The sequence below is a fragment of the Protopterus annectens genome, chromosome 10.part0 (genome assembly GCF_019279795.1).
Source record: "Protopterus annectens isolate FY-2018-M chromosome 10.part0, PAN1.0, whole genome shotgun sequence".
In the NCBI taxonomy this organism is placed as follows: Eukaryota; Metazoa; Chordata; order Ceratodontiformes; family Protopteridae; genus Protopterus; species Protopterus annectens.
The window spans coordinates 1651250909-1651276622 of record NC_056744.1 but is presented as its reverse complement, the minus strand read 5'-3'; the positions used below and the strand labels follow the sequence as shown (position 1 = coordinate 1651276622).

The 25714-nt window shown below is 37.6% G+C and overlaps 1 protein-coding gene across 1 annotated transcript in view; it reads left to right on the top strand.

The window, feature by feature from the left end:
- LOC122813851 (zinc finger protein 501-like) overlaps positions 1-13167 on the top strand; it is a 187584-nt gene extending 174417 nt beyond the window's left edge. Inside the window, exon 5 of the mRNA XM_044086388.1 lies at positions 11391-13167. Coding sequence (XP_043942323.1) covers positions 11391-12382 — 992 coding nt within the window. The 3' untranslated portion in view covers positions 12383-13167. The remainder of the gene's footprint in view (positions 1-11390) is intronic.
- The last annotated feature ends 12547 nt before the right edge of the window (positions 13168-25714 follow it).

The following is a 25714-nucleotide window of genomic DNA, read 5'->3' as shown; positions in this document are numbered from 1 at the left end:
AGGGGGGCGAGTCTCTGGTATATGGGCTGGCCTCAGCCTTCTGCAGGACAGGAAATCCCAAGTGTGCTCACTCTTGCAGTAAAGATACTCTGGGATCTACATTTATAGCAAGTACCTTGACAACTGTACAGTTATACATGTCTAATTACCTAATAAATATTTACGATAAAACTGCTCAGGCACATATTTAATTTAACATTGTCTGATTAATATAAATGCTTTTTACCATCTCACCTTAAAGTTAAATACAAATACATATTTGGAATATTGTTGTATAGTTGCACTTTTCAGGAGAAGGTTGATTGAGGAGAAATGTAGTGAACAGTGTAAGCTTTTAAAAATACAAGGAGAAGAGGATAATCTGGCTTTTTGCGAGAAGTAGTTTAATGATATGCAGTAAGGGCATGAAAGAATGAAATTCTAATTAGTCTTCCCAAAAATCACCTGGAATATCATTTGAAATATGAAATGGTTCAGTTGCGGTGGATAGTAACTAAGGAATAATTAAGGAAAATAATCCTCTGTTGTGTTTATCTACTTCTCAGTGCTATAAACCACTTACAGAAAAATTAAATTAATCTACATTTTCACCAGTAAGATAGTGCTTTCTAACTTTGGTATAATTATCTAGTCCAAGAACATTAAATAATATAATATCGCTGCTTGAAGGGAATATAATTGTAATATGTTTGGGAACTCTGTATACAGAGAATAAATTCATTGCTTTGTATCTTTCTTCTTCATGCTCTCCTCTCACATTGCCTTCCCCTTTCTATCTCTCTTCCTAGTCATCCTTCGCTTCTTTTAAACTTTACTATTTTAGTAGGTAAACATATGATTTACATACAAGTACAAAATAAAATGGTTTTGTTTTTATATGTTGACTAATTCAGCATCCTTGCTGGAGTTGTATAATCATAGATATGCTACTAGATAGTTATGTACAAATAATACCATCTACAGTGCTATCATTTTTTTAATACTGAGTTCATTTGAAAGATGTAGAAAAACACAGATATTAACAAAAAAGTACAAGACAGGAAAATATTTTGCGCACAGCGACAACCCGTAAAAACATATGTAAACAAATACATCATTATAGAAAGGAAATCGTTCTGGAGAAATTGAAATTGCAAGATACATTATTAATCACGGATTGGATAAGAAGTTAAAATAGAAGAATTTGTATAATATTTGAATAATACAATATTTTTAAAAATGACCTATACAAATCATTCCAAAAAATAAATTATTTGGATGTTTTAATTTTGAAGGCAGGCAAAAGGTTTAAAATCTACTATTTATTGTAAAACCACTTTTAGCCATAATTTTCATCCTTATACTGTTGAGAGGAATTGTGAAAGGGCAATTTGTGTGGGTAAACAGAATGATTTCTGGTGACAGTATATTTATGTATGAGAGTGCAAAGTTGATTTTGATTTTCAAAGACAGGGGATACCCTGAAAATATTGTTAATAAAATTTATAAGGATATTTTAAATGGGAGATCCACTAGTTTCAGCCCTTTATTAGGTAAAGGTTTAAACAGAATAGAAGATAGTCAAGAAGACATTAATAAAGAGTCCTTTCAAAAAGCCTTTGAAGTAGTGATAGTTACAGAGTATAATAAAAGAACTGATACATTTAGTGAAATTATTAACAAAAACTGAGTTATTTTTAAGGCTAGTGAAACATTTTTAAAAATAACAGGTGAAAGACCAATATTTGTGTATAAAACAGATAGTAATATTAAGAAACTATTGGAGAACAGCTTAAGAGACAAGGGAACACAACGTTGTGGATGTTGTCCCCAACATAAATATATTTTAACAGGAAATAGACACTTAGTGGGGGTCCCACTGGAGTGGAGAGTCAACCTAAATATTGGAATTGTCACACTAATGGGGTAGTCTATCTAGCTATATGTTTCACCCGTTCTTCATTTTACATGGGTAAAACTGAGACACCCCTACGTAAAAGAATTTCTGATCATTATTATGATATCAAAAATATGAAAGATAATGCCCTTTATAAACACTCCATCTAGAATAATTTAAAAAAAAATCATTCTGTATTTTGGAAGGGGGGGGTGGGAAAACTGGAGTTTCTGGAACTGTTATGACAAACTGAGATTGAACACTTCCAACCCTCCTTGGTGAATGAAACTGTTTCTAGTCTACCAGTTTTGAAACTTAGGACAGCTAAAGTTTAAAATCTTACCAGTGTATTACTTATTTAAGTATTTGTTTATTTGCCTGTCTATTTATTTATGTGCTTGTGCACTTTTTTGTCTATTTATTCACACATAAATTTTAGACTAGCTTTTTAACATGAAGGTTTGGATAGTGTGCAATTGTTTTGTCATTTTAACTCGTGTATTGGTGATTACACAATTACTGGTTTAGGAGTCTGTTGAATGAATAACCTTGATGTATTTTATGCAAGTCTGCCTTTAAGACAAGTTCTTGTTTCATTATTGCAACATTTTGATTGGTGAGTAGTAATGGAGGTACATTTCAAAAGTGATGCTGTGCATTTAAATAATAGTTTTGATGAAGTCCCTAGTTTGGAGTGAGAAAAACACTTAACTTTCATCTTTTATAGATATATTTATTAAATAAATCAATTGTTCCCGCTGTGTTCTCAATGGTTTCAGCTTTGATTTTTTGCATACTTCTACCAAACATTTACATCAGTGGGAAACTCACAGCCTCCTTGATGACCACTGCACAATATTATTCATTTTAACAGTTTTATTGCCCCAAAAGATCAGATTAAAAAAGAAAATAGGACAAATATTGATAACTTTCTTGTGGTATCTTAATAAACCAAGAATAACTTACAAAACATATTAAACTATGGAATAATTGATCTCTAGAAATAGAAAGTGATGCTATCACTTCTGGTTTTAAAATTATTATGCATTGGCTGAACAGTGGATATGAGGCTTAGTAGAAAAAATGCATTTGCAGCTCTGCAGTGTTAAAAATCCAAAATAACCAAGTTAAATGAATAATGTTCAAGTTTTTGTTATTAATGTCAAATTACCTTCAATATAATATAACTAATCTACTTAACTCAAAATATCTACAAAATACACTAAAAACTACTTAAAACTATGAATGTAGACAAATTAACTTAAAAAGTTATTCACTATGATTGTTTTTGGAGCAAAACAACAAATGAATACATAATGTTACATTTGTGAGAATAGGCATTCTTACTTGGTTTAATTGTCTAAGAGTAAATGTTAAAACAACTTGGGAAATAATAGAAGAAAAAGAAGATAAATTGGCTAACTGCACAAGCCAAAAGAGAATACAGATTTAAGAGCACTGGGACATTTTTAGAATCCAGTATCCAAAATGAGCAAAGGACATGAATGAGATAACTTGTGCAGGAAGTGATATTAAATCTGTGTTTGAAAAAATGCAATTTCCTTTAACAGAAAAACACTAATGTTATGTTCACAGCAGAAAGCAAAGGAGGCACCAGATCACAGCACTTAAAATCCAAGATTTATTCCAAATAGATAGGTGAGCATTTTCACAGCCAAAGCCGCTTCATCAGACAACTAGAATGCATCGTTACCAGCATTTTAAAATAAAAACATCCAGTCACAAGTCACTATTAATTAAAAGCGATAACACTTAAAGGCATACAAATAATTATTTTCAGAAACTCTCCTTTAAAACTTTGTAAAATGCCCATACAGTTACAGCAATAAGTACATTATCTTGCCAATGGTCTGTTAGCCAAAATGGGTCTGATAGAGATTTTATCATTCAGACCCTTCCCCATGTTTGCCCGCATTCTAATTATCCATTCAAGTTCTTTAGTTTCAACTGTATTTCTAGTGGGACCTCCTCTATTCCCTACTACCTCTATAGCCATGAACTTGAAAGTATGTAAAGTGACCAATGTCATGATATGTTTGGCTAAAGCATTAGTCTCTCCTTTCCTAGAAATATCACAGGAATGTTCTCTCATCCTGTCTCATAGTCTTCGTGTAGTCATTCCAATATCGAATGACTGACAGAGTGTACAATAAGCTAAGTAGACTGGATTAGTGGTTTTGCAGTTAGCACTAGCTTTAAAACTCAGTTTTTTTACCAGTGTCTGGGTGTTCAAAACTTGCACCACTATCAATAAGATGACAAAGATTGCAGGTATTACAGGGAAATGTACCAAGGGGGGACTGTATGACAGGACCTATCCCATCTTTTGGGTAACATAGTAAACTTTTAAGAGATTTTTTATTTTTATAAGTATAACTAGGAATCTTCCTCACTATGGATCCCACTCTCTCATTAGATGTAAGTATATTCCAGTTTCTGGAATAAATATCCTGCAATAACCTAATGTTACTTGCATAGGTTATTGATACCCTCATATAATTATATTTAGCTGCTCTTTCCTTTCTATGCAGTGAAGGTACGGAGAAGTATGGTTTCCCTTCACTCCATCTCATCCCAATTGTATTGGTGGTAACCATTCAAACTTCCCCCTGTCCAAAAATCTTTGTTCAAGTACACCAAATTCGTTCAAGAATGTAGAGTCATCTGCTATTAACCTCGATGTTCTCAATGCCTGCTCTGTCATGATATTCTTAAACACATGTTCAGGATGCATACTTTGTCTATGGACAAATGTGTTCCTATAACACTTTTTCCTAAAGATTTCAATAGTAAATTCATTAGTAATCTTTCTCATTACCCTCACATCCAAGAACTCAATGGACTCTGCTGAGATGTTAGCTGAGAATCTTAAGAAGTCGGTACTTGTATTCAGAGCATCTAGGAAGTAAGTGAATTCATCCCTACCCCCCTCCCAAAGAAGGAAGAGGTCATCCACAAACCTCATGTAGAAGACAACATTGTCCATTCTAGATTGTCTAATTATATTGGTTTGTTCCCATTTGACCATAACCAGGTTGGCGTAGCTATCGGCACATGAAGTGCCCATAGCTATGCCATCCTTTTGTCTATAAATAGTCTACTCAAAGATATTGTTCTCAAGAACAATTTCCATCAAGAAACACAGAAGGTCCACCTTATAATGATTATAAGTGCCATCTTGTGTCAAATATTGCCCTAGCAACTCCACTCCTTTCATATTGGGTATAGATGTAAAGAGGGATTCTACATCCATGGCCAACATTAAGTAGTTCTGTATAGGTGGTATATTCTGTATATGGGCATATAAGTCCCTAAGAAAGTGCTCGGTATCCTTTAAAATAGTACTGCTCCTGGCTAGAATAGGTTTGAAATGTTGTTCTATATAAATGGATAGGGGCTCAGTACACCATCCCCTTCCCGCTACTATGGGTCTCATTGGTGTGGTGTACATGGATGTTTATGAATTTTTGGTAGCCCCTGTATAACTGGGATGGTAGGCTCATATTTATGCAGTCCCATATCTATTTGTCCTAGCTGTAAGCATTCAAAACGTTAACGATCCGATGCGTTCATTGTCTCACTTGCTGAATATCTAGGGGCGTATATACGATCGTATTAGTAAGGATGATATTCATTGCATTTCTATAGAAGGTACAGTCCATAATTACCATTGGTCCCCCTTTGGCTTTTTGCTGTGTATGTTCGTTTATTGGAGGACTGGTTACTACATTTATTTTTTGCTGCACTAATGTTATGTTCTATTAAATGTACTGCAACCTTGTTATTTTGGAGAATATATAAATTGAAATTCTTTAATAGAACATTTTATACAAAATGTAAAATAGAATTTCAAAAAATAAAAAGCAGATTGGGAAAATCTTTTTGTTGAATGTAAAAAATCTGGAACTTGTGGGCAAATACAACCATTTAGTCAAGCATTGTGGATAGACAACTTTAGGTTTATAAAAAAAAATACAATTTTGCGTAATATTCCAAAAAGTGCAAATACCCATTTTATAAGTGGATTAAATAGTATGAAGATGTGCGCGGTACAGATACTGCCACTCATGCAGGGTCCATCTGTACCATGCACACCCTTACACCGGATTCTTATTCTCCCTCCTCCGGTGTTTGGTCATTAGAGCTTCACTCTTCTTTTGAGACCCCATCAGTCATGAGTTGTGATACCACAGTCTAACAAGTACTTGCTATTGCCTTGTTAAATGACAGGAAAAGTAAAGCTGGTATTTATTATTTTGGACAAATACAGATAGCTTGAGGGTGTGATGGCCCAAGCTGTATAGCATGTGACCATGAGTGACCCAAGGGTTAGCAGATTTAAATGCAAATAGATGGAATGTGCAAAAAACATACTAGTTAGAGCAAGATCACTTACAGAAGGAATCGAGCTGTGTACCTGTACCTCTAGGTAGCTGTAGAGAAAGGTGTACGAAGCAGCAAATGCCAGGGTTACATGTAGCTAGTGACTGGGGGAGAATAGGAGCATGGATGCACTTTGTTGTAAAATCAGTTATAAAATCAGTTAAAGAGATTGCATACAACTTATGATTGCAGGAGAGTACATAGAGGAATTGTTATGATGCTGGTTAAAAGAGATTACCTACAACTAGTGACTCAGGAGGTAGAACTAAATAGGTGAATGTATGAGTGCCATAGGGAAGTAAAACAGCACCAGAGATCAAATACTATGGAAAATTGGGTGTCAAGAATGTGGGCAACATGGACAGAAGGGTGGAAGGGGTGCATGTGGCAGTATTCTAACATTGCAAGACAATAATTAAGGGTGGTATTTAGGATGCCTGATGAGAATATATATGTGACTGCAGTAAGCAGTTACAGTTTGATTTCTCTAAGTCTTCTGAGGTTCTAATACTATGTTGGGAAGGTACCCCATTCTTAAGTCAAACTATGATTAAAGTTAGTGAAATGAGCATTGTTTCAGTCTTTGTTAGCCAAAAGTGATCTTCGCAGCACCTGCAGTGTGCCCAGTAATGACTCCTCCTGCAATTTATACAGAGTTACATGTATCAATGGCATATCGAAATATGACTGTAAATTCTTTTTGTGAGACCCATTCCTCCTTCTACTGTTTGAACCCTCTGGGTATCCATCTTCCACATTGCCCTCATTTCTGCCTGCAAAACCTGGTATTGTATGACTTTGTGTCTTTCTTTGGGTTCCATACACTAGATCGAATTTTCACTAATTCGAAATAGTGCATGGAATGCTCACTGCAGCGAAAGTGCACTTACGCGAAGTTCAGTACAACAAGTGGGTGTTGTACTGAACTTCCATGCAGTACTCATGGACCTTAGGGTTAGGGCATGGGTCATAGTAAGGGGATAGCCCATAGGGCTATCACCTTACCATGACCCGTACCCTAACCCTAAGGTCCGTGACGACTGCAGCACAGTGAAGGACATAGCAATGTTTTCCACTATGGTGCAATAGTCACGAACCTTAGGGTTAGGGCATGGGTTAGGGTAAGGGGATAGCTTTACTAACTATCCCCTTACCCTAACCCGTGTCCTAACCCTAAGGTCGGTGACTATCGCACCATAGTGGAGGACATAGCTTGTTTTTTTGTCCTTCAATGTGCTGCGGTGTTTTCGGTGAAGTGCACTTAAGCAAAAGTTCACTTTCGTTAAAGTGAGCTTTCGCAGAAGAGAGGCTTCCTATTACAAGTTCGAAGTAGTGAACTTTCATTCTTGTAATAGGAATCCCTTTCTTTACATAAGATGCTGTAGTCACAGGTGTAGCCATTTCAATGCTCAGTACTAATTTTGTCTTCTTTTCATGGACTGCTATATTTGATTTTCTCACGTGTATTTTTTGAGCTGCTGGTAATGGGTGATCCCATGTGATATAAACTTTATCATTCTCTATAATGATTTGCGGCTCATGTTTGCAATTCTTCTCAGCTACTTCAATATTATAATGTTTGCACAATGCCTAGTGCAACAGCCTTACCACGTTATTATGCCTTTCAGTATACAGGCCCTCTGCCATTAGTGTATCACAACCAGCAAGATGATTGACTGTTTACAGTTCTGTTTTGGAGAACCTGCAGTTGTCTGTTTACTCCAAATGTTCAATGGACTTTTTAAACAAACGTGTATTTAGTCCACTGTCCTTAGCTGCCAATATTAAACTTTCATCTTTTGGTTTAAATTCACCCATCTGGAACCATTCCTGCTTCATATATTAATCAACATGATGTTGTTCCAGGAGTTTTCTGTATATTTGCAACTATATTTATGCCTTTTCCACCTTTTTTGCCTTCTCATCTGATCCTTCTCTTTATATTCTTTCTTTTGTTTTATTGATGCATTCAACTGCTGCATGATTTTTGTCTACTTCTGTTTGATTTCCATTTTTGCTGGACACTGATATGCTTCTGCAAAACTATGCATGGAAATCATCTTAGACATGTTCTCTTCATGTTTTAAAACTTTCACTATGTTTGGATCTTGTGAAGTCAGCAGATATGTATTCAGTGTTACGATTGCAGATCTATAGATGTAATCAGTTTTGAAGAGGCCCATAACTACTTCAGAATGAGGAATATATAATCTTGGTAAACACTGATTTTTATATATTATTTGATAAGCATAAAACATTTTTTCTGGTTTCCTGTCCCACTGATCCAATACCTTTTGAGCTAGTCTATCAACCCAAACCTGTAAGACAGAACATATAGAGCAAATGAGTTTATAGCTTGGACTTTGTTCCAAATGTCAGGGCTGTTTCCACTATTAATTTTAGTCTTCTAAAATATTCCTTACTGAGTTTTGTTCACCTTTTTCCCATGTTTTACAGCTTAATGAGTTAAAGGCAAGACAAAAGAGCAGTGATGACAGAGTCATACTGGAATACCCCCATTTGAACTTTTATCCCTGTGATAGTAAATTGTCTTCTATCATGGCTTGGCTGCAAAGTGGTTTGCCACAGTTTTGTGATCACTGTAATGTAACTGATCAATGTAGGGTGTGTCTTATACATCTGTAAGCACTTCTTTATTCATGAGTGTGGGATGTTGTCAAATGCTTTATTTTGTAATCTATCCATGCCATACTTAGATTATTCCCCTTTTTACAATCCTCCATTATGACTTTAACAATAAATGATCCTATTTTGCATATAACTTTCTTTTGTTACCCTTTTGTTCTATTGCCATGACTGAGTTTTTTTTCTAAATGATTATAAACTCTAGCAGCATCAAATCTAATATATGTATATATATATATATATATATATATATATATATATATATATATATATATATATATATATATATAATGTATATATATATATATATATATATATATATATATATATATATATATATATATATATATATATATATATATATATATATATATGAAGGCAAGAAGGCAAGTTATTGGTCTATAGTTTTTTAGGATTTTAGTTTTTTGGACATCACAGTAATGCAGCAGTAGCATTGTCGCCTCACAGCAAGAGGTTCTCCGGTTCAATTCTTAGCTTTTATTTCTTGTATCCATTTGGCATCTTTGTTACATTTCAAATCGTCTTTATAGAGATGTCGCCAAAGTGTACCTATTTCTTCATTTTTTTTTACATGTCTCTGCATATCTTTTAAGCTTTTTCTGCCTGTGATATCTTTAGTTTATTATTTGCAATACTGTATGATAGATACTGGTTATTTGTAATACTGCACCTTGCTTTTTTCACGTCTATCTTTCTAAGTATTTTTGTTGATCTGTTCCCTCGTCTGTACTCTTCTACCAGTGACACTTCTTGTTTTAATTGCTTTAGTTTTTTTCTATTCGATACTTCCTTGATGGCATTTGATTTCTTCCCTTCCTTTACCCTATTGGCCTATATTTTGTGGTAAGACATTATCTGTTATTAATTTACCTGCACAGTAATATATCCTATGTAATCAATTTCTTTCATCGATCTTAATATGTCTATCCATTTCTATTAAATCAAGCAACTCTTCCCTTAGATTATTTTCTTCTAAACTTGAGGGCACATTCTTTGTTCTCCATTTCCTGCAGGCATTTTGCAAAGTTCCAGAACATCTTCCTGTGACATTCTCTTCATCAGCATCCTGCCTCATCCATTGCTCTTCATATGGGAACACACTGGCCTATCACTCCACAACATTGACTGTATCATTTGCCACTGTTTCCTGCTCCTCCCCTTGCTGTGCAACTCCAGATGAACTTTTGTACTGGTTTCATAGTGAAAGCTTCAAAGTATCTCCATGTGGCAGGTGATCATATGCTTCCCGTTGCCCTTGTTTCGCTTTAATTTCTGGACTCTTTGTTCCATCATGTTGTGACATTACCAGAGTTGCATTTTCTATACTAAATTCACTTCACAGATAATCCATTACTTTAGTTTCTATTTCTTTAACGTCTCCATTACTAATCCTCTTTTCCCCTTTGTTTTCTTATTTTTTGTATTGTGAAATTTTCCATATCTAGATGCCTTTGCTTGTATTTCTAGTCTATCTTTGGTTCTGCGTTTTTGTACTGATTTGTTTTGCTTTCTCCTTTGTATAAATATTGTACCATATCAGATCTATGTTTCTTTCCCATATCCAGATTTCTTTTTTATACCATTCAAAAATCTCTAGGTTTTGGTCTTTATATTTTTGTACTTCCTGAGTTGCTTCTTTTTCTAAATGGCCCAAGATTTCTTTGTCTATGTAATGTTTTTCATGGCTCTGTTGTATTAATGAATAAAAATTTACATTTGAAGCTTTTAACAGTTTTTTCTTTCCTCTAATTTCTCTCTTAATCATTTTGAATATCTTTTATCCAGAAATTCTGGGCTTCTTGCTTAATAGTAGCGATATACAATTTCTTTCTTATCCTCAGTTGTCCATTGTATCATCTTTATGGCTCTGTTTTGGCCTCTCAGCTTTTGTGGACTACTATTTCCTTCTTCAACAGGGGGAGGGGGGGGGATTGAGGATTCTACACTGCCATCTTTTTCCAGTCCTGGTACCAGTGTGCATACCAGGATTGGACACACTTTTTTTATCTTGGGACTTGTGCACCCAGCCATCTTTTTTTAGTCTTTTAACCTACTTCTGACCATGATATATGCGGTATAAAATGCAATCTATATATCTGTATTGTCTTGGTTATATTTTGTTAAAAAAACAGGGTCCATCTCATGAAGGTACTCACCACGACTTGAGGATGAATTCAGTTCCAGCAGTACTACTCTCCTTTGCTTGCTGATTTTATTGTCTCTCCATTCTGATGCTTGCTCACAGTAAGGAAGTTCTAATAAGTGATGAGTTAGACTCACTTAGACGTAGCTTAGTAGCGATGTTAGCAACAAAAGAATGACATCTGATTATAGAAATAAAAAAAATTTCAATATCTAAACAAGGCATGCACATTGTGATGAAACTTTCTAACATGCTTATTTCATGGTTATAATAAAATACTAATATATAATCTGTTTTTAGGTACCAGAAACACAGACTGCAGTGTGAGTTGTATCCAGCAGCCATCAGTTGGGACAGCTCTGTTAACTCACCCAGAAGACAACCTGCAGCAGTGTGCTCAGCATGTGAAAGTCCGTAAGAAGTCTCATCTCACTGCTGTATCACAGCCTGTATCGGGACATAACTGTGGCAAGAGTCCTGAATATGACCCAAGCCAGGGAGCTCAAACAGTGAAGAAACCATATACATGTGCTGAATGTGGTAAATGTTTCCCCTATCTCAGTAGCCTTCAAAGGCATTTTGCTGTTCACACAGGAGAGAAACCATATAAATGTACTGACTGTGATAAGTGTTTTGCAGAGCGCAGTAGTCTTCGATACCATCGTGCCATTCACACTGGTGAAAAAACATATCAATGTGCTGAGTGCAATAAATGTTTTATAAATACGTCACACTTAAAACGCCATCAGACCACTCACACAGGAGCCAAACCATATAAATGTGCTGAATGTAGTAAGTGTTTCACACATCTTCGTAACCTTCAGCAGCATCAGATCCACCATACGGGAGACAGCCCATATAAATGTGTTGAATGCAGTAAATGCTTCACTCGACTCTCTAACCTTCAACAGCACCAAACCATTCACACGGGAGAAAAGCCATATAAATGTGCTGAATGTGGTAAGTGTTTTCGACTAAAAGGGTGCTTAAAACTACATCAAAAGTCTCACACAGGAATTAAACCATATAAATGTACTGAATGCGGTAAGTGTTTTGCACATCAAAGTAATCTTCGAAAGCATAGTACCATTCACACAAGTGAGAAACCGTATAAATGTGTTGAATGTGAAAAGTGTTTTCGAGTAAAGGGGAACCTAAAACTACATCAGAAGTCTCACACGGGAATGAAACCATATAAATGTACTGAATGCAATAAATGTTTTGCACAGCTCAGGAGTCTTCGAAGCCATCATGCCATCCATGTAGGAGAGGCCATCATGTCACCCACATAGGAGGTTTGAATGGAGAGATGATGAAATCACCAAGAAAAGAAGAGCAGCATTTTTGGAACTGAATTCATCCATAAGTCTTGGTGAGTACCTTCCTGTGGTGTTGATTATCACAAGATTTCACCAAGAAGACACTGATACATAGACTGTATGTTATATGGCATATATCATGGAGAGAGGTAGGTTAAAAATAAAAAATTAGCTGAGTGCACAGGTCCTAGGATAAAAAAGTGCCCAGCCTGGTTGCAGGACTAGAAAAAAAATGGCAGTGTAATATCCTGAATACATGGCAACAGTCCTAAAATGGGGTTAGGCCAGGCTCAGGGGGAGGATGACCCTCCTGCTGTAGAAGGAAGTAAAAAAAAAAAAAAAACGGGCCAAAAAAGAGTTATAAAGATGTCAGTGGACTATTGAGGATAAGAAAGAACTTTTATTGTTACTATTGTTCAAAAAGCCCAGAATTTCCAGATAAAAGATCTTCAGAAAGACCAAGAGAGAAATTAGAGGAAAGAAAAGTACTTGCACAAAAAAACTGTCAAAAGCTTCAAATGCAAATTTGCATTCAGTAATACAGCAGACCCCTGCAAAACATTACATAGATGAAGAAAATGTGGACAGCCTGAAAAAGATGCAATAGGAGACGTATAAAAATATAAAGAACAAAATCCAGAGATTTGTGACATTTATAAAAAGGAAATATGAACATGTGAGGCATCTGAAGAAAAAATATGAACATGGGAAAGAAAAATATATCTGATATGGTGCAATATTTATGCAAAGGAGAAAGCAAAACTAATCAATATAAAAAAGCAGCACTAAAGATATTTGAAGAGAAATACAGGCAAAGACACCCGAATATGGAAAATGTTATTATATAAAAAAATAAATAAATAAAGGAGGAAAGTAGAAAAAAACATTAATAATGAAGAAGTTAAAAAAATAGAAATGTAAGTTAAGCATTTAGTGTAGAAAATCCGATACAGGTGATGTCACAGCATGATGGAACAATGAGTCTCCAAATTAAGGAGAAACAGGTGGAGCGGGAGGCATTTGAAGACTTGACACAGGCTGATTCTCTGGAGCCTTCTGTAGGAAACCAATACAAAAGTTCATGTGAAGCTGTACAACAAGGGAAGGAGCAGGAAACAGTAGCTACTAGAATACTATGGAGTGAATGTCCAATGAGTTCCCATATGAAGAAATAACAGGATCCTTCTGAAGAGGATGTGTCACAGGTAGATGTTCTGCAACTTTGTGTGGAATGCCTGCAGGAAACAGTGAGCAAAGAATGTGCTCTCACTTTAGAAGAAATTAATCTAAGGAAAGAGTTACCTGACTTAATCAAGATGGATAGACATGTTAAGGTCAATGAAAGAAATAGATTACAGAAAGTAAATAAAGACCTAAAGTGTTAGACATTTGATAAAACAGATGAACACAGTAATCAAGACTATTAAGAGGAATTCATGTGGTATAACAGAATGTAATAGGATATATTACTGTGCAGCTAAATGATAACAAGATGAACTCATCATAAAAACATAGAGTAATAAGAGAAAGGAAGGCAAAACACAAAATGCCACAGTGAAGTCATTGAATAGAGAAAACTATAAAGCAGTTAACAAGTGGCACTGTTAGAAGGATTTAAAATAGGGAATGGATCAACAAAAATAGTTAGAAAGCTGCACATGGTAAAAGCAATGCACAGTATTTAAATAGACCATAATGTATCATACACTATTGCAAATGGTAAACTAATGATACCAGCACTGGCAGAAAGAAACTTAGATGATGTGCACATAAACAGAAATTAAAAGTACAAAATAAGCAATTCTTTGATGACCCAAAAAAAGTTTTAGAGATAACTGGGAAGTGAAACAAACAAACAAAAAAAAAATAGAACCACTACCAAAAAGAAGAAACCGATACATTTTGGAGAAATATCTATGAAGGCCCTGTAAACATAACAAAGATTCTGAATGGACAGAAAATTTAAAAGAAACAATAAGGAATGCAAATGTAGAGAATATGAAATGAGATGAAGTAACCAGCAGAGAAATTGAAACAAAACTAAAAAAAAAGCTCCTAATTGGAAAATGCAAGGCCTAGAAGTCATGCCTAACTTTTAGCTAAAAGTATTAACATATTTCTTTATATGAAGATTTAGTCCTGAGTAAGAACTACTTATATACACATCCTGAAGAGCTATCAATCTAGTTAACAACAAGAAAAACTATACTCCTCCTTAAGAGTGAACCTACAAGCCATCCTAAAAACTGTTGACCAATAACTTGCCTTCCAGAGATGTGCAAACTATATACTGGAATTGATGCAGACAGAGCTTATATTTATAGAAACAGGCAATTGTGGCAATAGAACAAAAGGGTAACAAAATGAAGTAATGTAGAACAAAGGATCATTTGTTGCTAAATAAAGCCATAAGAGAGAATTGTAAAAGGGTAAGAATCTAAGTATGGCATGGATAGATTACAAAAAAGCATTTAACAGTATCCAACATTCATAGCTTCATAGGCTCGTACTAGGCTATCTGCTCTAGGGCATTTATAAGCCTAGCCAGAGTGTGTGTGGCTTTCACCACCCCTTAGGATGAGAATACTATGCCCATTTAGGGTTTAGTTTACTGTGCCTCTGTCTAGTAGTGACACAGAGATGACCCCCCGGGTAAACCTACGATCTCCCATCCACTCGTCAAGATTTCTCTTGAATAGAGTTAGTGAGTGGCTCTGCCTGACATGGATAGGGATTCTGTTCCATAGTGTAGGGAGCCTCTGGGTTATGAATCTGTCCCTCCAGCATGTCCTATTTATTTCTGTGTTGAGGTTTAAGTCTCTTGCTCTCGTGGCTCTGATGGATTTGGATTTTCTGAGGTGGAGCATGTCCATTAATTCCAGATTGGACATGGCCTTGTACGTCAGGCACAGATCACCTCTGAGTAGGCGGTATGCGACTGAATAGAGCTGGAGTTTTTTCAGTTGGGCAGCATATGACATATGTTTAAGACCCTTTATCCTCTTGGTGAGGAACTTTTGGGGTCTTTCCAACTGCTGCAGGTGTCGGGTAAGATACATCCCAAATGGGGCATTGTACTCAATCATTGGCCTGATAAGAGAAGAGTACAGGGGCACAATGACCTCTCTTGATCTAGATGTGAAACCCTTCATGATAAGGTGGGCAATATAGAAGGTCTTCCTAACCACTTTGGCAATGTGAGTGTCAAATGAGAGGTTACTGTTAACCTGGGTCCCTAGGTCCTTGATTACCTCTTCTGTACTTAATGGATTACCACCTATGTGGTAATTTGTGGGTACCTTGTTTTTCCCAAAGGGTATGACTATACATTTTTTGGCGTTCAGCTTAAGGCCATGGCTCTGGCACCAATTATCCATTTCTATGAGGCCTCTCTGAAGGATGTTTGTGTCTGCTGGAGTATCAATTATGGCGCCCAGTTTGCAGTCATCTGCGAACTTTGTCAGCCACAATCCTCCTATGTTTGCCTGTACCTCGGAAAAATAAATGCCGAACAAGAGGGGTCCCAGGACTGAGCCCTGTGGGACACCACTTGTGACTGGCTTAGAGTCTGACATAGCTCCAGCAACTCTGACACTGTGGGTTCTGTCCTTGAGCCAGTTTGCAACCCATCTTGTGACATATGGGTTTACATTTAAGCTGGTGAGTTTGTCTATGATGCCCGAGTGGGGTATTGTGTCAAAGGCTTTTGCAATGTCAAGGTAGGCTGTGTGAACTGCCTTACCCTCATCAATGGCCTTTGTAACTGTTTCAAAAAAGTTGACCAAGTTCAAAAGGCAGGATCTGCCCTTGACAAAGCCAAATTGGGTAGGATCCAATGTCTGTAGGTCCCCAATGTCTTTGTTTATGAGTTCCATAATGATCCTCTCCATAGCTTTGCAGACCAGGCTCGTCAAGCTTATGGGGCGGTAATTTCCAGGGTCCGTAGAAGCACCGCCTTTGTGAAGTGGGACCACTGTTGCCGTACGCCACTCTTTGGGTACATATCCTGTAATAAGGCTAAGATTAAGCAGCAGCCTTGTGTGTGGGTTTAGTTCCTCTTGGAGTTCATGTAGCACACAGCCCGGGACACCGTCTGGTCCATTGATACTGTGTTCTTAGCTTTAGAGAGGACAGCTCTCACCTGGGCAACTGAGATGTTAGGGAGGCTACACTCTGCTGAGATGGTTATTTCTCCTTTTGGGGGGGGGAGGGGGAGGAGAAATTTGCACTGAACCTGTCTGCCAGAATATTGGCAATGTCAGTGGGTTCAGTGTATTTTGTGTCATTTTGGACTAACTGAGCATATCTGGGAGTTTCCACCCAAGTTTCTAACATAGCTAAAGAAGGCCTTGTGATTGTCTTTTGCGATTTTTCTCTCTCAAAGTTGGCCTTGGATGATTTTATGAGTGATCGGAGTTTTTTGCTAGTACTGATCAGAGATGCCTTCCCTTTTAGGGATTTTGCTCTGTCATGTAGTAGCTTCCTCCTCCTGTTGTAAAGTTTGTTTATGGCTGGGGTCCACCAGACCGGGTGCCTGCCTTTGGGGGAATGGGTCTTGGTTTTATTTAGGATTGCCCGTAGAAGGCATTTGTAAAGGATTCAGCAGTATGGGTTGTGGTTTCCACTGGCCCAGGGGCCTTGAAGGATACCACTTCAGTCTTAAGAAGTGTGAAGTTGGCTTTTGAGAAGTTCTTCACTGTGGTCTTTTGTGCAGGGGGTGGGGGCGGGATGTGGATTTCCAGTGAGATTAATTTATGGTCAGATCTTACCAAAGAGGGATATACTTCCGGTGTGGAGCATTTTGTCCCCATGTTTGTGATGATCAGGTCTAGTATATTGTCTCCTCTTGTGGGAATGGTGACTATTTGTTCCATCGCATTTGAGTTTATGAATTCTAGGAACCTTTGGGCTAGGGTGTTGGGGCTTGAGTAATGTTCCCAGTCTATGTTTGGGTGGTTGAAGTCTCCCAGTATGATGGTATTTGGAGAGACATTCATACTCTCCAGTGTCTTCAGGAAGGCTGTGTGGGGTTCCTGAGTTTGAGAGGGTGGTCTGTAGCATGCTACAAACTGTAAGGCAGTTTTGCCTATGGTTAGTTGCACCTGGATAGTCTCCGATGCTTCGTGTGTTGCCACTAACCTGGAGGTGTGGGTATCTTTGATGAATATGGATACTCCCCCTCCTTTTGTGGTTCGGTCCAATTCATGGATAAAGGAGAGCTTACAGATTTATAAAATGCACCCTGTATTGATAGTTACATTACAGTGACCATGGAACAGTTGCAAACCACTTTGCAGCTAAGCCATGACAAAGGGCAAATGTTATCCCAAAGATAAAAATTCAAAGGGGGATATTCCAGGAAAGCTTTTTGTCGCCGCTGCGTTTTAATTTTTCCTTAACCCATTAGGCCATTGTTACAATTTGGTTCCCAGAAAACAACCAAGTTTTAAAGACTTTTCATCTGCTTTTTGTGGATGACTTAAAACTATATAGTTCATCGGATGAAAGGACAACTGTAAGTGGTTAATTTTTCAGGTGATATAAGAATGTCATTTGGTCATGGTAACTGTGCAAAAGCAAAGTTTAAATCAGGAAAATTTCAGCACCAAGAAAATCTCAATCTGGACAGGAATTTTATATAAAGGAACTTGAGCAGGATGGGATGCATAAGTATTTGGGAACTGATGATGGACTGGTAATAAAACATGAACAAATTTGATCAAAATTCAGTAACTAATACTTTAGAAAACTGAAATTATATTGAAAACAGATCTGAGATCTAGGAACAAAGTCCAAGCTGTAAAACAATATTCTCTTTCTGTTCTAACTTACAGTTTTCAGGTGATTGACTGGCCCCAAAAGGTATTTGATCAGATGGACAGGAAAACAAAAAGAATGCTTCATGCATATCCGATGATACATAAGGTGATTGTATTCCCAGATTATATATTACTCATACTGAAGGAGGTATGGGCCTCCTCTAAATTGATTACATCCATATGTTTACAGTCATAGAACTGCATGCGTATGTGCTGACCTCCCCAGATCCAAACATAGTGAAAGTTTTAAAACATAAAGAGAAGTCTGTGATGGTTTCCCTGAATAGTTTACCAGAAGCAAGTTGGTGTCCAGCAAGAATAGAAATCAAACCAGAGGTAGACAAAAATCAGGCAGCAAATGAATGTGCCAAAAAAGCAAATAAACAACAAAAAAAAAAGGATTATAAGGGCACAGATCAGATGAAAAGGAAAGAAATGTGGAAAAGGCATAAATATTGTGGTAAGTACAGAGATATGGAATAACCTTTTATTTATCCGGATTTGATGCAGGAATGGTTAGGAAGAGGTGAAAGTAACTAAAAGATGAAAGGTTAATAATGGCAGCCCAGAACAACAGACTATGTAAACATTTGTTTATAAAATCCATTGAACATGTGAGAGAAATGGACAAATGCACATCTTGTAAAATAGAACTGGAAAGAGTGGCACATCTTGTTGCTGGTTGTGATACACTAATAGCAGAAGGACTGTATACTGAAAGGCATAATAATGTGGCAGGACTGTTGCACTGGAGATTGTGCAAACATTATAGTATTGAAGTAACTGAGAAGAATTGGAAATGTGTCATGAAGCATTATAGAGAATGATAAAGTTTATATCACATGAGATCAACCATTACCGACACTTCAAAAAATAGACATGAGAAAACCAGAAGCAGTGGTCCACGAAAAGATGACAATAGCAATGATCACTGAAATTGCTAATCTCAGTGATTACAATGTATTATCTACAGAGAAACAGAGTCATAAAATAACAGGATTTGTAGGTCGAAAAAAACAATGCACTTGCAATAGTAGTAGGAGCAATGTGTCTCATAAAAAAGGATTTATAGTCATATTTAAATATGCCACCAGTACATGACAGTCATGTCAATTACAGGAGGAGTCAATTCTGGGCACAGTGCGGGTGCTGCGAGGATCACTTTTAGCTAATGTCAAAGACTGAAACAATACTAATTTCATGAAATTTAATCATAACCTGATTTGGAATGGGGTCCATTCCTGTTGTGGTATTAGAAACCTAAAATACTTGGAGAAATTAAACCAAGAATCTATTTACTTAACAGACTAGGCTATGGCTACAGCTTGACTTCTGAAAATCAAACTTGTCCAGCGATATCTTACCTGCAGTTTGTACTACTGTGCAGTAATGCTACAAAAACACAAATTAATAAATGAAGGGAACAATCAGAATACCACCATGGAAGCATCAAATCAATAAACAGGTTGGCAAAGCAACTAACACAAGAATCATTACTACTAGAAGAGCATAGAGAAGGGAATAGGTCATCCCAAATTCTAAGATAGCTGTGATAAAAGCAAAACACACCAAAACAGATCAGAACTTACCTTACACTGTTTCCAGTAATAAACTAAAATATCATCATAGAGCAGCCCTGTGGTGCAGAGGGGTAAAGCCCTTACTGCGCACCAGATGACCTGGGCTCAGTTGCAGCATGGATGCTGGTAGGGCCAGAGGTAGAGGATGGGTGTGATTGGATGATATCATGGATGATGTCAGCGCTCTCCTCCTGTATGCACCTTACCCTAGCTCCCATAAGCAGTGTACAAGCCTGGCAAGATCCCTGTTTGCATAAGCGGGGAGCTTCTTAGGCAGGAGGCTGCAAATGTAGAGAAGTGCACATACACTTCTTGTGGAGCTGGTAAGGCTGTCGTGAGGTGGGGATGGGGTTAGGCCATACCCCCTGACCTGCAGTAATCCTGTGCATCACTGTCCTCAATTTCCTCAGCGGTCCTGAATGGAAGTTGTATTGAGCCCAGCTGAAGCTAAGGTGGGTCAGGTGTAAGACCCACTGAATGAGAACAGCTGGTGACAGCTGATGCTCAGCTGCATGTAGGGAACAAATGTCAGCAAAAGTAGAAAAATGTAGAGGGTATATAAAAATATTAAGAAAAAATGGAAAGCAAGCAATTCATTGAGTATCCAAAAAAGAATCTGGCCTTTCCTACTGACATATCATCTAGTTATGAACTCATTTGGATCAACACGTAGGGTTCTGGCTCTGGCTGATGCTTGCTATACTTTTAGGTCATGGCTGAAAAGGGTCTTACTAGCCCACCTACCCAGTAACCAAACAGTAAGTAAGTAAATAAAAAATAGAGTGTTTGTGCATTATTTAAAACTGCGTACTTCATCAGACAAGAACCTGAAAGCACAAATGCAAATAATTAAAACTTTCTCTGATGATACAAGAATGACATTTAGCTTTGATACATTTACAAAATCAGTATTTATAGCAGGAAAGTAAAGAAGCAAGAAAATGTGATTCTGGGAGGGGAACGTGGTAAAAAAGAACGTGAGCAAAAGGGAATGTGTAAATACCCAAGTGTAGATAAAAGGTCAGCAATAAAGCATGAACAAACTGGAATAAAGCTTAATAAAGAATATTTTAAAAGATTAAAACTAATATTGAAAACACCCTTGACTTCCAGGAATAAAGTTCAAGCAATAAATCAGTTTGTGCTTCTTGTTCTTACAGCTTTTGATCCAAAAATGTTGAATCACTGAGACAGAAAAACAAGAAAACTGCGTCATACTTATTAAATGATTATATATATAAAAAAAAAACAGTGACATGATTATATATCCCATGGTCTGAATGAGGTATCTGCCTCCTTGAAATTAACTGTGTGTTTAAATAGTAAGTCATGGAACTGCATACATATTTATTGAAATCATCAGATCCAAGCATAGTGCAGGGCCTCACGTATGAAGTAAACAAGTTTAAGATGACCGCTTTGCTCAGATTAGCAAAACCATTAGAAGTGGACAAAAACAGTGTACAATAAAAAGTGCATCAAAATCAATATTATGAAGGTTATGACCAGAAGAAAAAGAAATCTTAAATCTGATGGCCACCAGGGTTATGGTCTCCTGAGTCACATCATTGATACTTAGGTGATTGACTTATAAAAAAGAAACACATAAATATGAACCCCTAAACAACTCACTAAGTTTATTTGATCACTAGACTATGAAATAAATATGCACTGTTGCTATAGTATGAGCCTGTACCATCCACACTCAAGGACAGGCTTCACACTGAATATTCCATGGAAAATAGTCTTTAGCCCACCTCCCCAGAACTCTTACTCACCACTCTTTTGGCACTAAGTCGAACACCCATGCACTTAAGATGTTCATCATATTGATCGCTGCTCTATTAGCCTCCGTTATATGGGCTGTATCCTGCATAAGATGTAACAACAGGACAGCATCCAAAGCTTCAGGGCACCTTCCATGTACCCAAACCATTAGTCAGCTTGACTTGAGCTGACTAAAAGACTGGTTTGGGCACCAAGCTCTTCAGAACATTCCTGTCTTTGAAGAGAGTGCTCCTCTGCGGGCTTTCAAGTTTCGACATTCAGCTTGTGTTGCTCATTTGCTGGGCAGATAAGTTCCCTTTAGAGAAAAAACATCCACATAAAATATTTATTGCTTTAATGTACTTTCTTGTTCAGGAAAGTTATGGACTGCCATGAGACTTAACTGTACTTTTAAACTGGAATGCACTTTTGTTTTGTCAGTTTAAAAGTTGATTAAAGTAGTCAAAAACTATTTTTCTGTGGAGAAATTGTGTTGATTTTAATTTTCAGTCTAGCAAAGTAATTTAAAGTGCTTTTTACTTTGTTTTTGAGAGAAAAAAGTGACTTTTAATTACTTTAAAGTTTTACGAGTTTATGTTGCTTGCTTTCCCCAGGAAAGAGACACCATTTTCTGTTTGAGCATGGAACAAACTACCAGTCCCACAGTTGCTCCTTCTTCCAGACACAAAAGGAAAAGGTTAAGCAAGCACCATTTGCCACCACAGCAGACTAGCAATTTGCCCAGGTGGTGACTCTGCCATGGCCAAAGCTAGTTCCTCAGATCACTTATCTTTTCCCAGATCCCTGTGCTGTAGCACGTACAGCCGCTATGGACTGAGGTTAACTATGCCCTTTGCGGCTGTTGGGGACCCCTCAGTGGGCAAGGGAGAGATGATCTTGTTGGCCCTGGAAGAGGTAACAGGGAAGACTTCCCTTTTTAGTCAAAATGTTGTGCCCATCCCTGGCGAAGCTGCTACTGCATTTAACAACTCTCTTGGGCCCTTTTTTTCTGTTAAAAAGAAACCAAAAACTAAACATATCAGCTCCTCCTCAAATTTCCTTAGACAGGAATAGTTTACTGGGTCTTGCTCTGGGTTTAATTCAGGCTATTAATTCCTCTTATAATGTGGTTTATGGTAAAAGAAAGAGGGATGCCTCTTTTCCTGAAGAGAATTAAGATTTGAATCTGGACAGGAAGATGAAGGAACAGATACAGGGTTTTCTCCTCACATTTCTGATTCAGACTTAAGAAGTATGTTTGGTTTATGAATCTCCCTGTGAGGGTTCTCTTTCTCTGAGACTATTTTCAGAATTTGCCAGTGTTTTCAGTGGGAGAAGACTGAGGTTTTCAGTCCCTCAGAAAATGCTATGAGTTGTTACAGAAGAAATTTCCAGAACTTTCACCCATTCCTCCATCTCTGTCAGCTTTGGAGGATGTGTTTGTCACTGCTTTCAGTTTTACTGGCAGTCATCCTGCTACCACTAAAAAGGCAGACAGAATGTGTAAGATTTTTATACACTCATCCCAAACCTGACCCAGCAGATATAGCTTTAGTTGACCCTACTGCTGCTAAACATTTAGTTAATTCCAGTCCTACTGTTTCTTGACAAGGATGTGAAGATTATTGATTAGTATGGGGAAAATGCATGCCTCTGCAACTCTGATTTTCAGAATTTTGAATTGTCAGGTTTATATGCTAAAGTTTAGTTTGAGTAATTGTGAAAGTATAAATATTATTTTATCTGCAGTTTCTGCTCTTGAGGAAAAACTTGCATTTAAATAATTTCATTTCTTCAGTTGTACAAGTCACTACTCATTGACTGCAGTGTGTGTATGACTCAGTTGATACTTCTTCCAGGGCTATTGCCACTGGTTTTCTCTTGAGGAGGTTTGCCTGGCTGACATATCAGAACCTTTGCTATGTTGTGAAAAATGAGATTTTAGATTCACCTTTTGAATAAAGATTTAGTTTTTGGTTCCTGGGCTGCAGAGGTTATAAAAGTGTGATGGAAGGGGTAATCTCACTCTGCAGGCATCCTACATACTGTCAGAGCAATACTGTGCAACAAACAAGGTGAGAAAGAGAAGGACAGACCCTCATGAATGAAAACTGGATAAGGGGGGTCTTCCAAGATACGACCCACCTGTGGAGAGTTCCTTTAGTATATATTAGCCTCCTCTCCGAACAATCAGCTGGCAAGATTCTGCTTCAAGAATCCATTTAAGAAGGCCTGGAAGACAGATGTCTTTTGCTTTCTTTGTACAGGAATGTTCTTCCATTCATTTCCACTGATATCCAGGGCACTTCTGAAGAATCCGAAGGAATTCCGCAAGATCACTTTGGTGACTCCCTTGTGATCTCAGCAACAGTGGTTCTTCCTTTTTTTAGAAATGGCTAGAGGCAGTTGCCACAAGCTTACTCAGACTTAACCAAGGTCAGTGGTGTTTGATAATCCCGAATCCCAATCAATTTAAACTAACTGCCTGGATGATAGGGTCTTAATTCCCTTTAGGCACTAGTTTTGTTGAGGATGTACAGCAGGTACTAATGAAGGCAAGAAGGCCTGCTAGCAGAAAATCATATATTAGCAAATGAAGAATGTTCATAGGTGTTTAGTAGGCTAATGACCAATACAGGTATTTTAAAGATTAGCTATGCATCCCAAATCTCTGACAAATTCTGGTACCATTAATAAATGTAGGCAGAGGCCTGGGAGATGAACCATTTACAGCCTGCCTGTGCCCATTAGAGACATAGGTGCCAAACTTGGGATGAATTTCCTGTTCCCCATCCAGTTGTCCAAGAATTGGGTAGGGGTAAACTCTGTTCACAGGGATGGGGAGCCTATTCCAGAGACGGGGTAATCTCTGGGTGACATACTTGTCTCTCTAGCCGGTCCTACTTGTATCATAGGCAAAGTTTAAGTCTTTAGAATGGGTAATTCTGGTGCTGTTTGTTTTGCAGATATGCAGAAGGTCCATCAGAGTGGGGTCTGATAATGCCACATATGCCAGGCATAGAGCTCCCCTCAACAGCCTGTAGAAAACAGAATATAAGAAGAGGGCCTTGAGGCATTCTGCACAGGACATGTTACTTATGCCCTGTATTCTTTTAGTGAGGAACCTGTGTGGATGCTACAATTGTTGGATATGTATGGTTAGGTATATACCAAATGGGGCTTTGTACTCAATGATAGGTCTGATGAATGCCAAATACAGTGGAACAATGACTTCCTTGGACCTAGATGCCATACCATTGTTTATAAGTTGCGCAACATAGAATGATTTCCTCACTACAGTAGACACATGATAGGCAAAGGCTTGATTACAGTCTACATGTGTCCCCAAGTCCCTGATTACTGGGTCAACTCTAAGGGGTGTGTTTTCAATATGATAGTTACAGGGGGTGGATGACTTCCAGAAGGATACTATTACACATTTCTTGGCATTTAGTTTTAGTCCATGGCTCTGACACAAGTTGTTTGCCTGTATCAGCCCTTCTTGGAGAACATTTTTGCCAGTGTGGGATTCAATGACAGCTCCTAATTTGTAATCATCTGCAAATTTAGTCAGCCAGAGGCCATTGCCATTGGCCTTGACTTCAGAGAAGTAAATGCCAAAAAGGAGTGGTCCCAGGACCAATTCCTGAGGGACTCCACTTGTGACTGGCCTCTTTGTAGAGATGGACTCACCCGTTCTAACTTCCTGGGACCTGTCTGTGAGCCAGTTGGCTATCCACTGAGTGATATAAAGGTTTGTACCTAACCTACTGAGTTTGTCAACAATGCCCAAGTTGGGTATTGTCAAATGCCTTGATCAGGCCAAGGTAGGCAGTGTGAACCATTTCGCCTCATTTATTGCTTTGATGACCTTCTCAAAGAAATCCAACAGGTTGAGTAGGCAAGACCTGACCTTGATGAAACCAAACTGGGTTGGGTCCAGTGTGTGAAGGTTTGCTATATCATTATTGATCATTTCCATGATAATTCTTTCCATGGCTTTACATACAAGACTAGTGATATTTATGGGGCTGTAGTTTCCAGGGTCTGTAGATGGCCCACCTTTGTACAGAAGGATGACTATTGCTGTTCTCCATTCATGAGGCATGAAGCCCATTTGGAGGCTGCAGTTAAATAGC